This window comes from Pteronotus mesoamericanus, unplaced genomic scaffold (assembly GCF_021234165.1).
Source record: "Pteronotus mesoamericanus isolate MK-2021 breed Mesoamerican mustached bat unplaced genomic scaffold, CSHL_Meso_final contig_164, whole genome shotgun sequence".
Taxonomy (NCBI): Eukaryota; Metazoa; Chordata; class Mammalia; order Chiroptera; family Mormoopidae; genus Pteronotus; species Pteronotus mesoamericanus.
In genome coordinates, this window is record NW_026555065.1 from 16,116,698 (window position 1) to 16,139,166 (window position 22,469).

General features: G+C 45.8%; 1 protein-coding gene across 2 annotated transcripts; it reads left to right on the forward strand.

The window, feature by feature from the left end:
* The first annotated feature begins 1,465 nt into the window (after nucleotides 1-1,465).
* On the forward strand, nucleotides 1,466-19,387 carry HDC (histidine decarboxylase). 2 transcript variants are annotated; one of them, XM_054564808.1, is made up of 12 exons: nucleotides 1,466-1,496; nucleotides 3,578-3,750; nucleotides 7,390-7,503; nucleotides 8,434-8,556; nucleotides 11,389-11,523; nucleotides 11,777-11,920; nucleotides 12,391-12,457; nucleotides 13,278-13,440; nucleotides 13,532-13,622; nucleotides 16,661-16,759; nucleotides 18,117-18,218; nucleotides 18,341-19,387. In XM_054564808.1, the coding sequence occupies exons 1-12, from the start codon at nucleotides 1,466-1,468 to the stop codon at nucleotides 19,082-19,084; spliced, it is 1,986 nt and encodes a 661-aa protein (XP_054420783.1). In that variant the 3' UTR covers nucleotides 19,085-19,387. The 2 variants fall into 2 exon arrangements, with proteins under 2 accessions (XP_054420783.1, XP_054420789.1); XM_054564814.1 differs by lacking the exon at nucleotides 16,661-16,759.
* The last annotated feature ends 3,082 nt before the right edge of the window (nucleotides 19,388-22,469 follow it).

Consider the following 22,469-nt stretch of genomic DNA (forward strand, 5'->3'; position numbering starts at 1 on the left):
CAATTCCAGTCTTACTAGTGATTGATTATATGAATTATAACTTTGAATTTTATGGGTTATTTTAATGTTTTCTTGATTTTTTGTAGGAACTTTTTTAATATGCCAGGTAACAGTGCTTAGTACTTTCTTTGGGCTCAATAAATGTCAGCTATTATCACTGTCAACCTTATTTTTCCCACTCCCACTTTTATGAACGATTTATACTATTGGCAGTGTTACTCGAGTCCGCATCCACCAGGCCATTTTTTCACCAAAGGTCTTATGTTTCTAGGGCATTTTTTTCTTTTTCTTTAGCTTTCTTTTTCTTCTTCTTTTCCTTTGTAAATTAAAGTTTTATTGACATATAATTCTAAATTATAAAATCCCCCAATTTAAAGTGTACGATTCAGTACTTTTAGGATATTCACAGTTATACAACCATCACAATAATCAATTTGAAAACACTTCCAGAAAGTCCCTACAAACTGCCTCCCAAACCCTGTTCCCTGAGGCGTCAACCTCTTACTCCCCACCCTCCAAGCCCCTAGTAATGAGCAATCTACTTTCTGTCTCTACAGATTTGACTCTTCTGGACATTTCAAATAAATGGAGTCATATAATATGTGATCCTTTGTGACTGGTTCTTTTCACTTAGCATAATGTTTTCAAGGTTCATCCATATTATAGCATGTGTCGGTACTTCCTTTTTACTGTGGAATGATATTCTGTTGTATGGATATATCATATTTTATTTATCCATTTATCTGTTGATGGACATTTAGGCTGTTTCCACTTTTTGGCTATTATGAATAACGCCTTTATGAGCATTTGTGTTTCTGTGTGTGTATTTATACATATACTAACAAACACACCCCCTTAGGTGCTTAAAGCAATTAGGCTTGGTGATTGTTATTCTTTTTCCTTCTCTGTGTTTTCTCATCTCTTTACAATAAGTATTATGTAGTAATAAAAACATTCATTGTGCAAGATGGTAACATCTACCTCTCCCTGAGCCCAGCGCGTCAGCATCATTCTAAGTGCCTGCTCCTTCCTCCCTGCCGCTGATCAGAAAGCAGTAGCAGGAATAATACTAATAATTTGTGCTACTTATGCTGCGTACCCTTGACTTTGTTCTGGGCTACGGAGCTGTGAGCTATGTCTGAGGCTGGGGCTTGTCTGAAACCAGGAGCAGAAATTACTGAGCGCTCTTCACCTTGTTTACCTGGAGGCTGCCTGCAGGCTTGGGTTTCTAAGTGCATGGTTTTATCCTCCATTTCTTGACCAAAGTGGTGGTCACTGTTTCTCACGAGGGCTGGGGGAAGGAGGAGTGGATTCATTCAGCCCAGGGGAAGGGCTTTTGAAGGGTGGAGCTAAGGTTGAAGAAAAGAGAACCCTTTAAATACAGGGGCCCCTCTGGCTGCCCAGCAGTGCCCCTCCGACCTTGACCTCGAACGTGTCTGTGAGAAGGAGCCGGAGACTGAGGGAGATGATGGAGCCAGAGGAGTACAGGGAGAGAGGTGAGCGATGGGCATCCTTCCCTCTTCCTCGCCGCCAGCTGCAGGAACTGCTGTGTGTTGTGGGTCCTGAGATTCTGTGGTGTCATTTGACTGGGAGTTAGAATTATCTTCTGAGAGTTGGCTGCTTCAAATTTTTTCCTGAGAAAGGAATGTGGGATCAGAGTTTAAAACTTGCCTCCCCCTCTCTTTCGTTTCCCTCTCATATACTCACTCTCATATATGTCTGCTCTACCATGTCGTGCTTTTTCTTTCTACTTTCCCACAAAATAGAGGATTTGAATTCCTGATCAAATGGCAACAGTGGGATTAATTATTCATATACTGAAATAGAAAAAAAATCTAAGTATTCTGTGGTTACTGCAAAATTTTTTTCTTAACATTCATTTTTCTAAGTGTGATCTTATCAGTAGTATTTTTTCTTTTTAGTTATATATCCCATAACTATTTAGTGAGCATTTGCTATGTATCCAGCCTTGTGTTCTGAGCAAAACCAAATGGTTATCCTGTGTTCAGGCAGAGCTCTCCTAAGAGGGAAAGTAGGTAGTTGCTTATAGTTTCTCTCCCTCTAAAGTTTTTATATCCTCCTCCACTACCACGTTATAGTGCCTGAAATTCCTTTGCTGTAAGGTGTTGTCCTGTGTTAAAAATCCAAGTTTCTCTCTCTCCCCCACCCAGGCATAACTCACTAAGTGTCTGTCAGCCTTTAAACTGCAGTATGCATTGGCTGCTATCATTGCTTTCCGAAGACACTGTTAGCTCAGAACAGGTTCCTGCAGATATTTATCCTGTGAGTGGAACACAATTACATTTCATACTGTCCCTTAAAAGTGGAGGGCTAGGTCCAGGGTCTCAGACACCTGGTGTGGTCCAGCTTAGGCATGAGAAGCACCGGGCTGTGGGAAGGTTGAAGGAGAGCAAAGTGAGAGAAGGGCGTGAAATCTTCTCTCATTCACATTTTTGTCTGAGGCTGGTCCTGCTCCTAAGAATATTGCATGAGGTGGTACAGAGGAAAGAGTCAGCTTCCCTCCCCTCTTCTCTATTTTCTTTCTTTTGCATGGGGAAAAGGACGCTAAGGAGCACCGAGGAGGAGTTACAGATATTGGGAGAGATGGAGAGGTGAACACAGACAGAGATAGGGAGATGAGAGCTAGAGAGAGAGAAGAGGCCCAGACACAGGCCTGGGAGACTGATAACTCTCTCATGGAGGAAAGAAAGGAAAGAGATAATAAATGGTTGGCAGTGGCCTCAGAGTGTTTGATTTGGCTACCTTTCTTCCTTATTCATTTGTTCATTCATTTGGCAAAAATTTTTTTAAGCCTCCGAAAAGTGTTCTGAACACTGGTATTGGTGGAGGCATAGGGAGGGAGAGGAAGTGACTGAGCCAAGGTTTCAGGCTGTCACGGGGTGCTTAGTTGAGGCCAATGGTCATGCTTTAGGGATTCTGTGAACCTCATAAATTATAGGAAAAAATTTGTGTGTGTGTCTCAGCCTATAGTTTTAATCCTATTCCTAAAGAAATTTATGTGTCTAAAAAACGTGAGGAATTACTGGTCCAATGGGAATGGTGAACAAATAGATTTTTCACCTTTAATCAGAACCTCCCATGGGAACTTGCCACCTGTGCTAACAAAGAGTATAGTGTGTGTGCATGAGTGCATGTGTGAGTGTGTATATGTAACAATTTTTGGATAGAAAAAGCCACAGAATTTCTACTGAACCTATAAGGTAATGAGTTAACAGATGTTCTGTTTTTTGAGAAGAAAAAGAAAGTGCAAGAGATGATCAAGGCTGATATGGATAAGGGAAGGAGATGAAAAAGAAATGTTTTATGCTTTGGAGATTTTCCCTCTTGTTCATTTGTTCACTCATACATTCCCTCTATCATTCATTCACTCCTTCACTCTTTTTTGTTTTTTTTTTAAATTCTGAAGATAAGGCCTATGCTGGGGGTCAGACCCCCACCCACCCATGATCCCATCTTCTTCTTCAGCAAGTTTCTTAGCTCAGACGCGAGAGGGACAGGCACACATGGCCAGGCCCAGTCAGGGGACATGAGGCTGGTTTCTTTGCCTCCCTTGTAGGAAAAGAGATGGTCGATTACATCTGCCAGTACCTGAGCACTGTGCGGGAGCGACGGGTGACTCCAGCTGTGCAGCCTGGCTACCTGCGGGCCCAGCTGCCCGAGAGTGCTCCTGAGGAACCTGAAAGCTGGGACAACATCTTTGGGGACATTGAGCGAATCATCATGCCTGGGGTGAGATGCAGTCACCACAAGAGTGGCTCTGGATTTCGGGGTGTAGGGGGTGGGCGGTAGGCAAGAAGAAAGGCCTGGGATGACCCTTCAGCCACTTGGCCAACAGCCAAGCCCAACTTCTCGGCCTGTGGAGGGCCAGGGCATTGACTGAAATTAGGTTTCTGATGCCAGGTGAGCTGTAATGTTGGGTGGGGAGCCAGAGAGAATAAGGACTGCATTCCAGGGCCTAGCTGGACAGAAGTGTGGAAATCTAATGGGATGAGGCAAGAAGCGAAAATTGGGTCTGAAGAGAAAGGACATCTGCGGAGAGCAGGATGGAGAGAGGAGGCTGGAGACGGCCCAGAAGCACCAGTTGGCAGAAGCAGGGGCTCTCTTGTAGAATTCTGGGACGTGCCAAAGAGAAAGCAGGGAGCTGAGAGCAGAGCCCCCCAAGGGCACCCTGATGGTCAGGTTGGGCACCTGGGAAGCTGAATGAGTCCCGTCAGCCCCGTCCTTTGCCCCCTGTGAGGTGGGAACCACATCCTTCCTTATCAAGCAGACACCTTGAGTTGAGCTGCTTTCAGGGGTATGAAGGAGCTTTTCCTGAATCAACCACACTCCCTGTGACACAGGGTACAACCTGGAGATAGCCAGGAGCCAGGGGACAGACAGAAGCTGGATGATGCACAGGGCTGGAGCTGAGGCCCGCGGCCACAGGCTGTGACGGCGTCCCTGCCACCAGGAGTGAGGAGCTGTGTCAGGGCATCCATGCTAAAAGTGCACAAGACTTCCTCCCATGGAAGGGTTGCCTTTCACTGAGCCCCATGCCATGTGCCAGGCGCTGTGCCAGCCGCATTCCAGGCCAGCTGGTTTTGTCCTATAGCGACCCTGCCATCCCTGTTTTACATGGGAGTAAATTGAGGCTCCGAGAAGTTCATTGTCTTCCCAAAGCCAGAGAGTTTGTGCCTGGCAAATCCAAGAGTTTAACCAAGGCCAGTCTTATTCCAAAGGCTCTGCTGTTTCTCCAACACCAGTGTCTCTGCCAGTGAGTGACTGAGTGCCTGAGACTGAGCCCGCGCTGCCAGACGCCGCTCCTGCAGCTGTGCCCCAACATGCAGGCTGTTCCCGCCACTCCCCCTGCTTGGGGCACCGGGGTTCTGAACAGCATGTCCAGCAGCTCTTCCCGAGGCTGACTTGAGATCTGCTTCCATTGTCCCTGGAGAGCTTTGCACTTAGACATGACAGAAAGGCTCCTGGAGTCAGGGGTGAGAAATTATTCAGACTCGGAAAGTGATAGCAAGTTTGTACCAAGCCAAATCATTCAGATTATTTTACAAGGACCTTTGAAAAATTTTATATCGGTAAAGCTTTACCAAGGAGGCTAGTACTCCGATAAGGTTATCTCATGGGTTTCATTTTGTAAAATGTAATCTGCCTACGGGCCAACTGTAATTTGGTAGTGACATGAAAGTAACGGTCAGAAGAAGCGGAAATGGGCTGTCCATTTGATTGAAAGAAATTCTAGCAGTTGCTCGGAATGTGGTCAGAGAGACTCATTTCTGGACAGAGAGGGTCTGTTTGTATTGATAAGGGTTATTCTGGCTTATCTTATTGTGTTTAACTTACAAGAACACACAATTGCTCTTTGATAGAATCAGGAGATAGAAACCCTTCTCTGGGTTTCCAAAATAATGTCACTAAGCACATTGATAATGAGGCCCAATCTTTCATCTCATCTCACAGGCTGCACCAGCCTCTCTGAGTTGGCCTAAAAGCAGTTGGTCTTTTGCTTTCTCATTTGGGCATCACCCCACTGACAACTGGGTTCATTTTTCCCTCCTGGCCACCTCCCAGACACAAAGAGAAGAAAAAGTACCCTTTTGCTCTAATTCCAGTCATGGTTAGAAAGGCCTTGTCCATGCTCGATGAGGGGAGAGCAGCCATGGCGGGGAGAAGGCAGAACGCCATCCTGCTTGGGAATTTGGGCTCTGGAGTCGGTCAGCACCGAGCGTTTGCCTGGGCGCTGTCATCTGTCCCTGTAAGGTGGTATGTGATCACAGGACCACCACCTCTCTCTGCCAGTGCCAATTCTCATCTGTAAAACAGGGATAATGGTAGGACCTACCTCACTGGGGTGCTGTGACAATTAAATAAGATAAATCCTGGAGAGCGGAAGAGATTGTTATTACCTATGATGTCTTCTGCCTGGTGAAACTTGGAGGAAGTTGTCTGATTGTTGAAGAGTCAAGTCAGGATATGTGATGTGTTTATCACCATGCGATTACCGTTAACATTCATGCCTTATAGTTTACAGATTTCCTCCCAGGCCAATTTATACAGCAACCCCAAGAGACAGGATTTAGTTTTTGATAAGAAACTGAGGTTGAGAGAGGTGCAGGGGAAGATCCTGCTCTTATGAGGTCTGAATCCTATACAAATTTTAAGATCCTTTTTATGAAAATATAGTTAAGGATGAATCTCAAAAAAGACCCACACAAACATGGGACCTTGAAGCTTAAGTCCATTAGCTTCCCAGTAAGTAGGCAAGGTCACACCGCTAATTAGGGGCAGAGGTGGGACTGGATACTGTGTCTCTGAGTTTAAATCTTAGGCTCTTTCCACCATACGCCCTGTTTAGGACACTGTCCTTGCTCTTGAGGGATAAAAGGAATTTGTGTACCCTAAATAACGCGAGGTTACGTTAAGATTTTACTTAATGAGATCTTAGTAGGGTGAAACTGCTAGAATGAAAGTGTTCTATGGACTCAGGGAAGGGATCAAAGGGGCTGGCGAGCTGGGAAAGGCTTTGCAGAGGAAACGAATATTTAGTAGCTTTTGAAGAATTAACAGGTTTTGGAGGTTCCTGTCTGGAAGTCAGGAAGTGCCTTCCTGTCAGGGGACACAGCATTGCTCAAAGACAGGAATGCAGAAATGAACAGGTGTGTTTGCAGAGAAGTGAGACGAAGTCAGATTAGATAATCAATGAAGCCCATGAGCCAGCAAAGATACCTCAGAGACCTGCAGAGACCTGTTATAGGGGCCTTCTCTGCCCACCTGCCTCCTCCTTATATGGGGTTCAATCTGATTGTGGCCTCAGCAGTTACCTCGGAGGCAGGGGTCCCATGCTTTCTTCTCTCCTCTCTTCATCTCCACTGGGAAGCTAAGGACAGCTTTGAATCCATTCATAGTGACCTACAGCAGGAGCTGCACACCCAAAAAGCCTAGAGATCTATAAAACAAAGAATGCTTTTTTGCAAGAAACTAGATGAGACAAGCAACCTGCTGTCCCCAGTAACCTCCCCTTCTTTTTATTACTGGGTAGGGGTGGCGTGGGAGATAAGCATTGGAGATTAACGTGAACATTACCCAGAATCCCCAACTCTAATTACTGTAACAATTTTCATTTCACATACTCTTTTCTGGTCTTTGCATATGTGCGAATGCTCCCCTGCAGAACTAGCTTAGAATATGAGCAATGTGGGTGGCAAGAACACTGTGAATATGTCTCATTTTTATGGAATTATGTCACTTATTTGGATGTTTTAAAAATTCAGCCCATCTCTAGACTGGGTGCTTCCCCTTGCCAGGGAGGGTCTCTGGAGAAGGAAAGCCTCCCACTTATGCCTCCTGATGTCGCCTGTGTACATGCTCTGCCTTCAGGTGGTACATTGGCAGAGCCCCCATATGCACGCCTACTACCCAGCCCTCACCTCTTGGCCGTCACTGCTGGGAGACATGCTGGCTGATGCCATCAACTGCTTGGGATTCACCTGGGTGAGTAGCCATGGCTGTAGCTATAACCAGTGGTAATGGGGAACACAGCTGGGAGTGACATCCTGAGGCACACATACTTTGTCCTGGTCTCTGAACAGGGTTCCAAGGTAAATATTAACAATGGCTACATTCTTTGAACTTAAACTTTACACAAATTATCTTATTCTTTAACCCTTGTGGAATCGTGAGTATTGGCTCCATTGCGAAAGTGAAGAAATTCAGGCTTAAGCAACTTATCTCCCCATGATCACAGAGCTTAAAGAGACAGAGATGAGATTTGAGATTTGGACTGAGATATGGTTATTGCCACAATTCGTGACCTTAGCTAAGCACTTTGGTGCCTGTGGGTACAACTTCCTTTGCACTCTTATCTTTGAGGGATTAGGGATATACCCTAAAACTTCCCTTAATAACTCCTTAAGCACCAATCAGCTATAAAGTACACCAGAAGCCTCCTAAAACAGCTTAATATTTTAAGCCTGAACTGTTACAAGATGCGTGTATGTGGGAGGGAGTGGTGAGGGGGGAAGAGAGTTGCTATCTTTGCCAGGAAGGAGTGCTTGCTTTCTTAGTCCTAACACGTCTCCCTGGCCTTCAGGATGCATCTCAGCTGGGTATTTAAGGGACTTGGGGGGCCGAATGAAAACAATCATTTCTAGAGCTTGGAGTCCTAGGAGAACCCACCTCATCAAGCGTGGCATGAATCCAAAGCCCTGCATTCTTTTCCCTCTTTGGTTTGTCAGGAGATGGGGCGGGGCTGGAGCACAGGGCCTAGCATCGACCCTCTTCTCCAGGAATAAAATAGGCCAGGTTCCCATTGATACCGTCCCAGGCAGGGGAACACAAGGGCAGAGACAGATGTATTCTGGGACTTGTGGGGGCATCTTGGTGCCCTGGGGCTGGCCAGATGAAGTTGCTTTCCTCTTTCAGGCTTCCAGCCCCGCGTGCACGGAGCTGGAGATGAACGTCATGGACTGGCTGGCAAAAATGCTGGGACTCCCGGAGCACTTCCTGCACCACCACCCTGGCAGCCACGGGGGAGGCGTCTTGCAGGTGCCACCATTGTCAAAGCTCCCCCTAGCACGGGGGATAAGCAGTGGCAGATAAGCCCAACCCTTGCCTGGGGACTTCTCCCGCTCCCCAGAAAGTCTCTCCGTGTCACTCACACCACCACCGCCATTACCTTCACCACTGTCATGGTTGACGCCACCCTCCAGCAACGCCTTCACCGGCAGAGCTGCCACCCCTGCCGCGGCCACCACCCCGACCATGGCTGCCACCCCCGTCTCAGCCTCCACTTTGTTTATGCTACTGCTACCGCAGTCTCCACCCTTTCTTTCTCTTCTTGAAAAAGATGAAAAAGTCAACGCACCATCACATTTCCGGTGTCACTGGATTCAGGTTTCTTAGTTTATAGCCTGACGGCTCCCCTCCCTGGTCCCATTTTATACCTATGGTAGCAGAAAAGAGAAGCAAGTAGAGTCTTCTTCCCGTCCCTTGGCAGCGGGAGGAATTAACAGCATAAATCAGTTTATCTTATCTTTTGTATATCTATCAAATGATGATTCTTCAATTATTCCTCTCTTTCTCTTTTTTATCAAGAGTAATATAGCATCGTGGAACTTTCTGGGTGCCTACCATAGACCATACACATTGCCAGGTGTTTTTGCATCTATAAACCCTTGACATTCATGAGGGCTTTGTTCTGAGAACTTTGAGAACACCCAAATTCTTGAATTCTATCATAATGTGTAATTTTTTGGGTTTTGTAATCTATTAATAGGATAATTCCCTCACACCTCACACTCACGGAGGGGATATGAGGATTAAGTGCATTCTTCTATTAAATAAAAATCTCCACGCTGCCCTGAGAACTGGAAAGTTCAGAGGGTCCCCTTGTTGGCTAAGTGACTTCCTCTCTCACATCAACCTTTCTGTGAACCTCACAAAAAACCCAAATTATCGTATCTCGTGGATGTTCTGGGTTCTTAGCGAGTAGTTAAAACTTTGGATGTTATATATGCATTAACATACATTATTTGCATTTTAAAAACTTTTTTATATCTTTTTAAATTATTATTATTTTTTATTGTTCAAATACATTTGTCTCCATTTTCCTGCCAGCACCGTCCCCTGCCCCCCCCACCCCCAACCCTTCCCCACTTTGGCTTTGTCCATGGGTCCCTTTTACATGTTCCTTGACTTGACCCTTCCCTTTCCTTTCCCCTCCACCCTCCTCCCTCCTTCTCTCTTGACTCTGTTGGTGTTTCTTTTTTCTTTCAATGTTGCTGGTTACATTTTCCTTGCTTGTTTGTTTTGTTGATTACGTTCCACTTATAGGTGAGATCATATGGTATTTGTCTTTCACTGCCTGGCTTATTTCACTGATCATAATGCTCTCTAGTTTCATCCATGCTGTCGCGAAGGGTAGTAGCTCTTTCTTTGTTTCTTCTATGTAGTATTCCACTGTGTAAATGTACCATAGTTTTTTGATCCACTTATTTATTGATGGGCACTTAGGTTGCTTCCAGCACTTGGCTATTATAAAGTGTGCAGCTATGAACATTGGGGTGCATAGGTTCTTTTGAATTGGTGTTTTGGGATTCTTAGGGTATAATTCCAGCAGTGGAATTGCTGGATCAAAACGCAGTTCCATTTTTAGCTTTTTGAGGAAATTCCAAACCATGTTCCACAATGGCTACACACCAGTCTGCATTCCTACCAACAGTGTACTAGGGTTCCCTTTTCTCCACAGCCTCGCTAGCACTTGTTGTTTGTTGATTTGTTTAAAATGGCCATTCTGACCGGTGTGAAGTGGTACCTCATTGTGGTTTTAATTTGCATTTCTCTGATGACTAGTGATGCCGAGCATCCTTTCATATGTCTCTGGGCCCTCTGTATCTCTTCCTTGGAGAAGTGTCTGTTCAGGTCCTTTGCCCATTTTTTAATTGGATTGTTTATCTTCTTGGAGTGGAGTTGTGTGAGTTCTTTATATATCTTGGAGATCAAACCCCTATCTGATGTATCATTGGCCAATATATTTTCTCATACGGTTGGTTCTCTTTTCATTTTGCTGATGCTTTCTTTAGCCATGCAAAAGCTTCTTATTTTGATGAAGTCCCACTTGTTAATTCTTTCCTTTATGTCCCTTGCTTTGGAGACATATCGGTGAAAATATTGCTATGCGGAATATCTGAGAATTTCCTGCCTACGCTCTCCTCCAGGACTTTCATGGTGTCGCGGCTTATATTTAAGCCTTTTATTCATCTTGAGTTTATTTTTGTGTACGGTGTCAGTTGGTAGTTAAATTTCAATTTTTTTGCATGTAGCTGCCCAGGTCTCCCAACACCATTTGTTGAAGAGGCTATTTTTACTCCAATTTATGCTTCTGCCCACTTTGTAAAATATTAATTGACCATAGAGATATGGGTTTATTTCTGGGCTTTCTATTCTGTTCCACTGATCTATGTGTCTGTTCTTAGGCCAGTATCAGACTGTTTTGATTACAGTGGCCTTGTCATATAGTTTTATGTCACGTATTGTGATCACCCCTGCTTTGTTTTTCTTTCTTAAAATTGATGTGGCTATTTGGGGTTGTTTATGGTTCCATATAAATTTTTGAAATGTCTGTTCTATGTCTGTGAAATATGTCATTGATATTTTAATAGGGATTGTGTTGACTCTATAAATTACTTTGGGTAGTATGGACATTTTAATGATGTTAATTCTTCCAATCCACGAAGCTGCTTGCTTTTTAAGAAATAGCTATTACACGTACACACCCACACACACACCCACACACCCTCCCCCCGATGAAGAACCTGGGGGTGTTTGGCAAGGGAACACGGGCAGAGGCTGCCACTGGTAATGTTTCTTCCACCACAGAGCACAGTCAGTGAGTCCACTTTGATCGCCTTGCTGGCGGCGAGGAAGAACAGAATCCTGGAAATGAAGGCATCGGAGCCCGGTGCGGACGAGTCCTCCCTGAACGCCCGGCTCATTGCCTATGCCTCTGACCAGGTGAGTTGCCCACCACAGGCCATACCTTCAGGCTATTGCTTGGCTTCTGGAGTCTTGGCCCTGGGGTCTTTTCTCCTCCACCTGAGTATGCTGGGGTTCGGGGAAGCTCAGACCCGGAAGATTGTCTCCAGGAACTGAAGGGACAGACAAGTGTCGGATGTTATACACTGACTCCCTTAGTCTGGCTTCTGCAGTTTCTGGGGAGTGCTTATCCCAGGATGACTCTGCTAACAGGTTTCCATTGTCCTGCTAGGCTCACTCCTCAGTGGAAAAGGCTGGTTTGATTTCTCTTGTGAAGATGAAGTTTCTACCTGTGGACGACAACTTCTCACTCCGAGGGGAAGCTCTTCAGAAAGCCATCGAGGAGGACAAGGAGAGGGGCCTAGTGCCTGTCTTTGTAAGTTAGAATGTGTTCTGAGTTTAGGATGATAGAACTTGGAGGTGAGGAAGGAATTTTGGCAGAATTCAGGTAAGTAACATGCTGCAAATAAAAGCAGAAAGGCCCTCGAATGTTACAATGTTTACAATTTATGAGCAGCTATTCATTGGTGTGTTAGGGAATAAATTCTGGAGGTCAAAACCAGAATTAGAAAAAAGAAATGGAATAGAAAACCTCAGAGTGCATTTCTGTAGCCAGAGGATGTATTGTTTGGTAGAACTTTTTATTTCAAATACATATGTATATATGTACTAGGTTACCATATACCATGCATTTCTTACTGTGGGTCCTGGTAAAATACAGTGTGAGATACCCACTGTTTTGTTAGGATGTTTGGGGCAGATAATATCTGTGATTCAATTTTCTTCCCGGCCAAATGTGTCACCAAAAAACACCTTCCCATGTTAACTTCCTCTATTTTCCTCCAGGTCTGTGCAACCCTGGGGACCACTGGAGTCTGTGCCTTTGACTGCCTGTCAGAGCTGGGCCCCATATGTAAGTCTGCCCTGTCTGGCTGGGAAGACAAGTAATGAATTCTAGAATGTTCCCAGAGCAAGAACCTGAAACCAGCTCTGTGGAATTACCTTGCCCCTCCATAGGTCACGAAGATCTTCTCCTAGGTAGCCAAGCCACTGCTTTCCTCAGAGATGTGACCAAGGGTTAGAGATGCTCTCCCTGGCACCCTGTCCTCGGAGGCAGCAGCGGGAGAGCCTCGGGTTTCTCGCCCCTTCACTTGTATGTTGAGATCTGCTTAAAGCAGGCTGCACCCATAAGCCCGGGGAGAATGAGGCATAGTGAAAAATTTTCTAGTCTAGGCTAAGAAAATAGAAAGGGTAGGGTAGGGGAAACTATGGGAGGAGATCAAGCCAGAAAAAATCCAAGCGTGATGGTTTAAAATCTCTGAGCAAGAAACCAGCTAGGAAAGAGGGACATACCCTCTTTAATATTTGTATTAGATGCATTAACAGCGTTCTCTGGGCAAGTGGCAAGGTGGTTTGTATGTCAGAAAGCTCTAGGATGAGGCGAAGAGAGTGTTGACCTCCGGCCAGGAAGGGAAAAGGCCAGGGAGGGGCTCCGTAGGCTTTCCCTTTAGGCGATGGGAGGGCCTTATCCCCCCCACTCCTCACACTGACACTCCCGTCTCCACACGCCTCGAGGTCCTCCGCAGCCGGAGCTGGCCCGCTTTCCCCAGCTCTGCTCTTGTGGCCCTGCAGCCAGCTGGGCCAGGCAAGAGACGCTGTTTGTCTGGCTGGTGGCAACTCCCGCAACCCACTCCCAGCCCCACCTCTCAGCTGGGTGACATTTGCCTCTTCAGGTGCCAGGGAAGGGCTGTGGCTCCACATTGATGCTGCCTACGCGGGCACCGCCTTCCTGTGCCCCGAGTTCCGAGGGTTCCTGAAGGGTATCGAGTATGCCGATTCCTTCGCCTTTAATCCTTCCAAGTGGATGATGGTGCACTTTGACTGTACTGCGTTCTGGTGAGTGCAGCAGCCAAGCTCCCAACTCTCGGGAAAGCCTTGCTTCCTCTGGAGAGGGCTTGGCCGCTGATGCCCATTTGGAAACCCACAGGGTCAAGGACAAATACAAGCTGCAGCAGACCTTCAGCGTGAACCCCATCTACCTCAGGCATGACAATTCGGGCGCAGCCACCGACTTCATGGTGAGTGGCCAGGAGCGAGCAGCCTGGTGGCCTCTGAAATGGAAGCTGGCTGCGTGTGGGCCCCCAGGGGTCTCCTGTATGTCGGCTCTGGTTAGAAAGCGGCACATTGTGGGCCCATCCCAGAATATTACTACTGAATACCTTGGATTTCATTCTGTGCCCCGCATGAAACCTGGAACACTTTAAAAACCCTAAAAATGAGACCAGCCTTTGAGGCAGTCTGCACATTTCCTGAATATTTGTGGCATTTTTAATTCCCAGAAATGTCTCCTTAACAATAGACTGATTCTCCTCTTCCTCTGTCCTGAATAATCTCTTCTCCTTGCTACTCAGCAGCTGGTAGGGTGGGGAATTTCCTTAGGTCGGGAAAAGGGCTCCTTGTTTAAATCACTTTTATGTTTTTGACCCCACCGAGGCACTGTGGGAGGCTCCCACGTGGGGCGGGGTCCTGGGCATCCCTCCTGAGCTTCGGGATGCTTCTGAACACCCCTGGTGTTTCCACTAGCTACATCGCAGTCTCTCAAACCTGCTTACGCCCTCAGCCTGTATTATGTCTTGGGGAAACAGGTTCTTCATATTTTCTGCTCAGTTTGAAGATGAGACCTTCTGTAATTGTACGGCTGACAGAGATGTAAAAAAAATGCGTTGCATATCATGGCCAAGGGGAGGCAGCAGTGGGCTTTTGGGAAACTTAGTGGACCTTGACTTCCTTATCTGTTTGTATTCAATATTATTTGTATTAGTTTTAAGTGTGTAGCACAGTGGTTGGACATCATATGCTTTACAAAGTAATCGCCCCAATGTTTCAAGTACCCATCTGGCACTATATATAGTTATCACGATACTATTGATTGTATTTCCTACCCTGTACCTCACATCCCCACGATTATTCTGTAACTACCAATTTGTACTTCTTAAGCCCTTTACCTTTCTCACCTGGGCCCCCACCCCCCTCCCCTCTGGCAACCATCAGTCTGTTCTCTGTGTCTGTGAGTCTGGAACCTTACTATTAATATTTCTACATCTAGAAAGTGTTGCTTTCTGCCTTTTTCCCACATTTACCTCTAATCCAATGGATTTAATTTTCAAGTCTACAAAGAAACTCCTAGAAAACTAAAGCTGCTATTTGCTGTGTCTGTGGGGGTCTTCAATACTGCTCTTACCTGTAGCCCCAGCTGCACCGGTGGCTGCAGCTTTAAATAGAAGGCCCTGAGAAAAAGACTTCGGGACATTATTCCTGGGGCCCTGGAGCCACCTAAAATCAGGGCTAGGTTCCCTCACACCAGGGATGGGCCCGCTCCTTCCCCCGTAGTGAGTGAGGTACCATCTTGCCCTTGGTGGAGGAGACCTGCAAAGTATTGAAAGTACGCAAGGAGGTTTGGGCACATCCTGAGTTACAGAACAGCCACGTCACCCTTTGTAAGCCCCACTGTACTGTTCCAAGAGGAAGTGTCAGCTAGAATCACCCAGCTGGGTCAGCATGGTTTGGTTTTGGAATGGTAACAAGAGGAATGACTGGGGATATGAACAGAGTGTGAAGAAAATCAAAATTAAAATAATCCCTGCCTCTCCTTTAATTTGCTAGTGAAATAAAGTAGCTAATTTACAACCATCTGGCAAACAGACTTTTTTTTTTTTCCTTTTTAAATAGAAAGCCTCTGTCCATCCATTATTTTCCCACAGTGTCCATCCAACAAGGGTGGAATTGACACCTTTCTTGTTAACCGGGATTTTGTTCCATGTCTGGGTTTTGATGCCCTCTGCTGGTACATAACAGTTTTCAGGCTGGTCCTCAGAGCGAGAGTGTTGCTAGGAAAACAAAGGCTTAGTACTTCATGTGGGAGAAACAGTGTCTATCAATAAAGGGGTAATGTCCCAACTGTCACTGCGTCAGGATGAAGGTGAGCGTGTTTTTGAGAATTTCACAATTCTGTGGATGACTAGATAAATATTCAATGGAATAAATATTCTTAGTCAACAGAAATTGTGATAGAAGCTTCCTGACGTTTGAGGAAGAGGTCATTAGAAACCACATTACTTACCAGAATAACTGAAAATGTTTTCCACACCCTTTGCTCTGTTCTCAGATCTGGGAAATTGCTTTGAAATTTTTCAGATCTATGGTGCCTATGACCTTAACCTTTAAGCTCTGTTGAATTTAGTCACCAGGAAGAAAGGTCAATTTTAGTTTAACAGAGGCTGGAATGCAGATGTTCATTGGAGATCTGAAATTGGAGTGATGCCTCTCAAGGACACAGGACTGGCACAGGAAAACATTAGGACGAGAGAGTGAGATTAAATAGTGATCATCTTGGTGCTAGGCAGAAATACTACTGGGATTTGCAGCTCCCATTGTAATTGTGTAAATAGCCAACGTTGATGGCTTCCTGTGAAGTTCTTTGCATCCATTCCCCTTGAACCACCTCTCTAGGGGGTGCTGTTCATGTTCCGTCTCACAAGGAACCAGGGAGGTGGCACCGCCCAAGATCACAGCACGGATGTGGCAGAGCTGGAGGAGAAACCCACGTCTGCAGGGCTCCTGCCTCTGAGCTCTTGACCACTCTCCTTTGCAGTTTGGGGGATATCATGGGGAATAGAACTAGAACTGTATTTTCTGCTATTCAAGGAACTTAGGTTCTTTTTGGCAAAAGAAGAAGGAGGAGGAGGAGGAGGAGGAAGAGAAGGAAAAGAAGAAGTATTGCCCTTACCTTGAGTCTTAACTTGAGTTTCAGTCTGGGATGAGATGGTTAAACCTGCACTTAGAGTGTCTTCTCCTTCGTTCAGGCTCATGGACTTGGTTTCCACTTGTCCTGCTCTTGGACAAAGGCTTACCGGTCACCTTCACCGGTGATTTTTGTCTCATGTCAAGGCAGCCTTTGGGTAACTGGTCTTGGCTGCTTCTTAGCAACTGCTTCAGAGTTCTGGTGACACCGACCATCCCTGGAGGGCTGGGCAGGAAATGGGTGACAAAGCCCAGGCGTGTGTGAGGGAGCAGGTGCCCTTGTCTCTAACCCCAGCGCCCTGGTCCTCTCTTTTAGCACTGGCAGATCCCCCTGAGCCGGCGGTTTCGCTCTATTAAGCTCTGGTTTGTGATTCGGTCCTTTGGGGTGAAGAATCTTCAAGCGCACGTCAGACATGTATGTACTACTAGTTCATGTGCAAGCTGTGGGCTGAGCCCGGGCTTGCTTTGTGTCCCAGTGGGGAGAAAGGCAGGTTTCTGCCTTGCAGACCTGCCCAGGGAATCTGTGGTGTATGACTCAGGTGTCTGGGGCTGTTTGCGGGCTCCTGAAAATTGATAATTTAGGGCGGCCGCCTCTTTGTGAGCCAGAGGAACACTGCGCAGAACATGACACAAAGCAGCTAGGAAATACTTAGCAGGATGCTTTCCCTGAGAGATCCTCAGGACTTGCAAATAAAAAGTTCTTGGGGCAGTGACTGAGGCCTTTTAAAGAGACCATGCAGTGGGGAGAGAGAGAGGCTCTAGATGAGATTTGGAGCAACTTGTTTCATCATAGTCAAAGACGTGATTAGCTAGCTAAATCCCTTGCCTTCTCCTGAAATGGAGGAGCAGGTGTGAGAACCAGGTGAGAGCAATTACTTAGCAAATATTTTATTGAGATCCTTTTGGATGCTTGGAGAAATTTTAAGAAATGGAAGCAGCAGCAAATTCTTTTATTTAGTTAATATTCCTAGGTAAAAATAACATAGGAAAATATTGAAAATGACTAAATTTCAGTGAAAGATTAATATGATACAAGACTTAATTTTTTTTATTGTGGTCACATATGCATAATAAAATTTACAATTTTAACCAATTTTAAGTTTATAATTAAGTGGCATTAAGTGAACTAACAATGTGTACAACCATTATTACTATCAATTTCCAGAACTTTTTCCTTATCCCATGCAGAAACTCTGTATCCATTAAACAGGTGCAAAACCTTTCCACAGCACACATGGAGATGATATGTAAAATATAGTCTTTGTGGAATGTGGGAGAAAGGGGGCGCCAGGGCATGTGAGGTGGGGAGGTTTGAGAGGCAAGGGAAAGATGCAGGCTTAGGATGGGACAGAGCTGTTGACAGCCCACACGGTGCCCCTCGCGCAGGCCCCTGGCGTGGAACACAGAGCCTGGGCTGGTTTTGGCCCTCACTTGCCCCCTTGGCTGGTCAAGAAACTGTGAATCCAGGATAAGAGGCCAGATTGCCTCAACTGCAAAATACAGGCCTTCTGGTTCTGGGGAAGAGTTGAAAGGGGGCCCTGAGACATGAGTTTCCGAGGTGGATCTGAAATGGTAAGAAGTAGGGAGCCACTGGAGGTTTCCTAGATTGGAATATGATCAAAATCAAACAGAAGAATATTTCGCAGAAGCCATTTGGACCTCCATGGTTCAAAGGTGTCCTGGCTTACACCCTTTTAGCAGTGTGAAAGTTTACGCATGGTTGTTCCTTGCCTGACTATTAATCTCAGTTCTTTCTATATTTACCATTCTAGGGGACTGAAATGGCTAAATATTTTGAATCTCTGGTCAGAAATGACCCTTTCTTTGAAATTCCTGCCAAGAGGCACCTTGGCCTGGTGGTTTTTCGTCTAAAGGTAATGTCATCTTCCGTGGCTGTGAATGATGTTATTCGGCGATCCCTAAGCATCTTGGAAACATAAATGCTGGGCTTCTGGGGATGCGGTACAGACTTCACTTCTCTTTATCCTTCAAACAGGGTCCTAATTGTCTCACGGAAAGCGTGTTAAAGGAAATAGCTAAAGCTGGCCATCTCTTCCTCATCCCAGCCACCATCCAGGACAAGTTGATCATCCGCTTCACTGTGACATCCCAGTTCACCACCAGGGATGACATCCTGAGAGACTGGAACCTCATTCAGGATGCTGCCACTCTTATCCTGAGTCAGCATTGTACTTCCCAACCTAGCCCTCAGGTCAGGAGCCTCTTCCCCCAAACCAGGGGCCCGAGAACCCTGACCAGTGGAATGTCCCTTCAGGCTATCAGTGGGGCAGAAGATGACCTAGCCCAGGCTGGAAGGATCATCAAGCAGCCTCGAAGTGTGGGAGCCAGTCCTGGGAGAAGGGAAGATGGCTGCCATCTTGAAACTCTGCTGGACCCCCTGGATGACTGCTTTTCAGAAGAGGCCCCGGATGTCACGAAGCAGAAGCTGTCATCCTTCCTGTTCAATTATCTGTCCATGCGGAATAAGAAGAAGGCAGTGCGTTCCCTCAGTTGCAACAGCGTGCCTGTGAGTGCTCAGAAGCCACAGCCCACAGATGGCTCTGCGAAGAATGGGGGCTCCTTCAGGGTTAAAATCTCTAGGTTTCCAGAAGAGATGATGATGCTGAAGAAAAGTGCCTTCAAAAAACTAATCAAGTTCTACAGCGTCCCCAGCTTTCCTGAATGCAGCGCTCAGTGTGGGCTCCAGCTGCCCTGCTGCCCTCTGCAGGCAATGGTCTAGACCAGGGGTTTCAGCCAGAGTTCACGGATGTGTTTTGGAGAGTCTCTGCACCCCTCAGAATTGTGTGCTGAATCTGTGTGCTTATGTGTATGTGCATTTTTCTCGGGGGAGAGCCCATAATTTTTATGATTCTCATAGGAGTTTATGACCCATAAGAAGATGCAAATAGAGAGTTTAAGCCAGCATGGTCCAAAAGGTGCTAGCAGTCTGGTCAGAGAAAAAGAGCCCAGGGTAACATACTGACAGTCCGCTTCTGTGGTTCAGCTTGTGATATGAAATATAATGCAGAAATAAATTGTGCTTGTCTGTGAAAAAAGCATATCCTGTGTGACTTCATTGACCACTGAAACATTGATTAATTAACCAGAGAATATCCTGGAGCCTAAATGCATGCACTTATGGTTTTGCTTTTTAGGATACTGAAGGTTTGAATTTGACTGTGAAAAAGTAAGTTTGGCCCTGGCCAGAGTGGCTCAGTTGGTTGGAATGCCATGTCATCTTGTGTACTGAAAGTTCACGGTTTCAATTGTCAGTCACCGCACCATACCTAGGCTGTGGGTTCAATCCCGAGTTGGAGTGCAAGTGAGAGGTGGCCAATTGATGTTTCTCTCTCACACAGATGTTTCTCTCTCTCTCTCTCTCTCTTCCCCTCTCTCTAGAAATCAGTGAACATATCCTCAGGTGAAGGAAAACAAAGTGCGTTTGGAGAAGCCCTTGGTATGAAGAAGGCAGGCAGCTTGAGTCAGGCACTATGGCTTTCTTACAGTTTATAAATGAGGAAACTGAGGCTCTAGGTCACATGGGTTATAAATGGCCAAATCCAGGTCTTCTTGTCTTTAGTAAAGTCCATGTTACTTCCACTGCCCTGTACTGTTCAAGGTTGTACTTGATCAGAAGCTCTCAGTCTAGTAGGCCCCTCTGGTCCTTTAGTACATTTAAATTTTTTCTCTCTAGGGATTTTCCTGTTTTTCTGGATCCTGTAGTCACTGTACTCACTGGCAGCTTGCCCACAGTTAGTTTATAGGCCAAACAAATTATTTTCTTCCCAATTCAGATGGCACTTTTAAGGGGAGTGGCTCTGAAATTGATTCATTACAATGTTAAAGGTAAACAAAGATGGACACTAAAGTGGTAAGAACAGATTTTAATCAGTAAGTTTATTCAGTAATAAATACCATTGCAATAGAGAAAGAGTCTAGCATAAACTGGACTCGACTTTGATTTGTATATAGGTCACTGGGCACTTTAAAGGGAGAGAGAAGGAGTGGGGAGTGGCTAGTGGGGACTCAGTAGAATCAGGGAAGCGAAAAACTGCAAAAATCAAGAAGAGGGAAGAGGGGGCCGGCCCACGTGAAATCCATCGGAGTTGGCTCCCTGGTGCTTATCGAAGTCAGGCTCCCGCCTCCTGCAGAGGCTGGGAACCAGGGGCCCATCTTCAGGTGTTAGAGAGAAGGACCAGTCAATTCTCTTGGCATTCTGTAGTTTTTGCACACAGGTATTTTAGGGGGTCTCAGATCATCCTAGGAGTTTGGCCTTGAGCTGTTAGAAACTATGTTAGAGTTTGTTCAAGTCTTTATAGGACAAGGGTGAGGCCGGGTCAACAAGCGGGCTTTGAGGAGCCTGACATTGAATTTGGTCAAGGAGTGAATCTTTGTCAAGAGCATAATGTTTCATGTTCATCCTCGTTCTCTATCAGTGGTCCCTAAACTTTGCTACATACTGGCATCACCCTGAGGTCTTTTTTTATTTTTTAAAAATATTTTGTTATTTTTAAAGGGGAAGGGATGGAGAGAGAGAGAGAGAGGGAGAGAAACATCAATGTGTGGTTGCCTCTCACATACCCCCTACTGGGGATCTGGCCCACAACCCAGGCATATGCCCCAACTGGGAATTGAACCAGTGACTCTTTGGTTCGCAGGCCGGCACTCAATCCACTGAGCCACACCAGCCGGGGCTCGAAGTCTTTTAAAAAATTATGATGGCTGCCTGGCCTTGGCCAGTGTGGCTCAGTTGATTGGAGTGTCATCCTGTAAACCAAAAGACTGTGGGTTCGATTCCCAGTCAGTGCACATGCCTTGATTGCTGGCTTGGTCCCCAGTCGAGATGCGTGAGAGGCAACCTATCACAGTTTCTCTCTCAAATCAATGTTTTTCTCCCTCCCTCTTCCTCTTCTGAAAATCAATAAGACTGTCCTCAAGTGAGGATTAAAAAAATTAAAAAAATATCAAACTGATGTCTGGCTCTCACTCTTACAAAAACTTATCTAATTGGTATGGGGTGGGCCTGGGCTTTGGATTTTTGATAGCTCCTCGAATAATTCTAATGTTCAGCAGTGTTTGGGAACCACTGAGTTAGGGTCCCTTGCTAGTCAAAGAGGGGTGTGTGGACCGTGAGCTTTGGCATCTGCAGTTGCTTCTTCTGCACATTTAAAGCTTGAGAAGCTCTGCTCTAAGCCGGGGGTTCTCAGATTAAGCCTGCATCAGAATCACTGGGCGGGGGCGGCGGGGGGGGCGGTGGTTGTTAAAATACAGGTTGCTGGGCCAGTCCTCAGTGGGTCTGGGGCATGGCTTGATAATTTGCATGCGTAACAATTTTCCAGGTGGTGCTGCCACTGGTCCGGGACCACACACTGAGAACCACTAGTCTGTGAAGATACATTTCTTCCTTAAGCGTTAGGTGAAAGCTTAGTGATGCCAGTGAGCCGTGTGACTTTTGGCATGTACTGAAATTGTCAGGTGTCAGTTTTTATCCTTTATCAAATAAAGAGGTTTGTCTAGACTCTGACTTCCTAGATAGAGGCTTGGAAAACATCATCACACTACTGCTGAGCTCATCTCTTGCTCTGTAACAGGCACCCACTAAATGCTTGTAGAGTGGATGTAGGATCACTCCTTGGCATTTTGGCTAAGATCAAGTATAGAGTGGATATACAAACCAGCAACACATCAACAAATCATCTCTTGGGGTGGGCCACTGCACTTCATTAATCTTACCCATTTTATACTGATTCTCATTAGCTTCCATTTCATATGCTGACATTTCCTAGTTTTATCCTCAAATTATTTTGGTGCCTGTAACATCCTATCTATGCCCTGATTACATGTTTCCAAACAATACATTTGAATCCAGAGACCTGTTGAATGACTTACATGGATATCAGCTTATGTTTTAAAAATATCCATTTTTGTACTTTTATTTTATTTTATTTTTTAATTCTCACCTGAAGATATGTTTATTGAGTTTAGAGAGGGGAGTGGGAAGGAATGGGGGGGAGAGAGGGGAAGAGAGAGAGAAAGCATGTGAGAGAAAGAAAGATCGATGTGAGAGAGAAACATCAATTGGTTGCCTCTCATATGCACCCCAACCGGGGAATGAACCCGCAGCC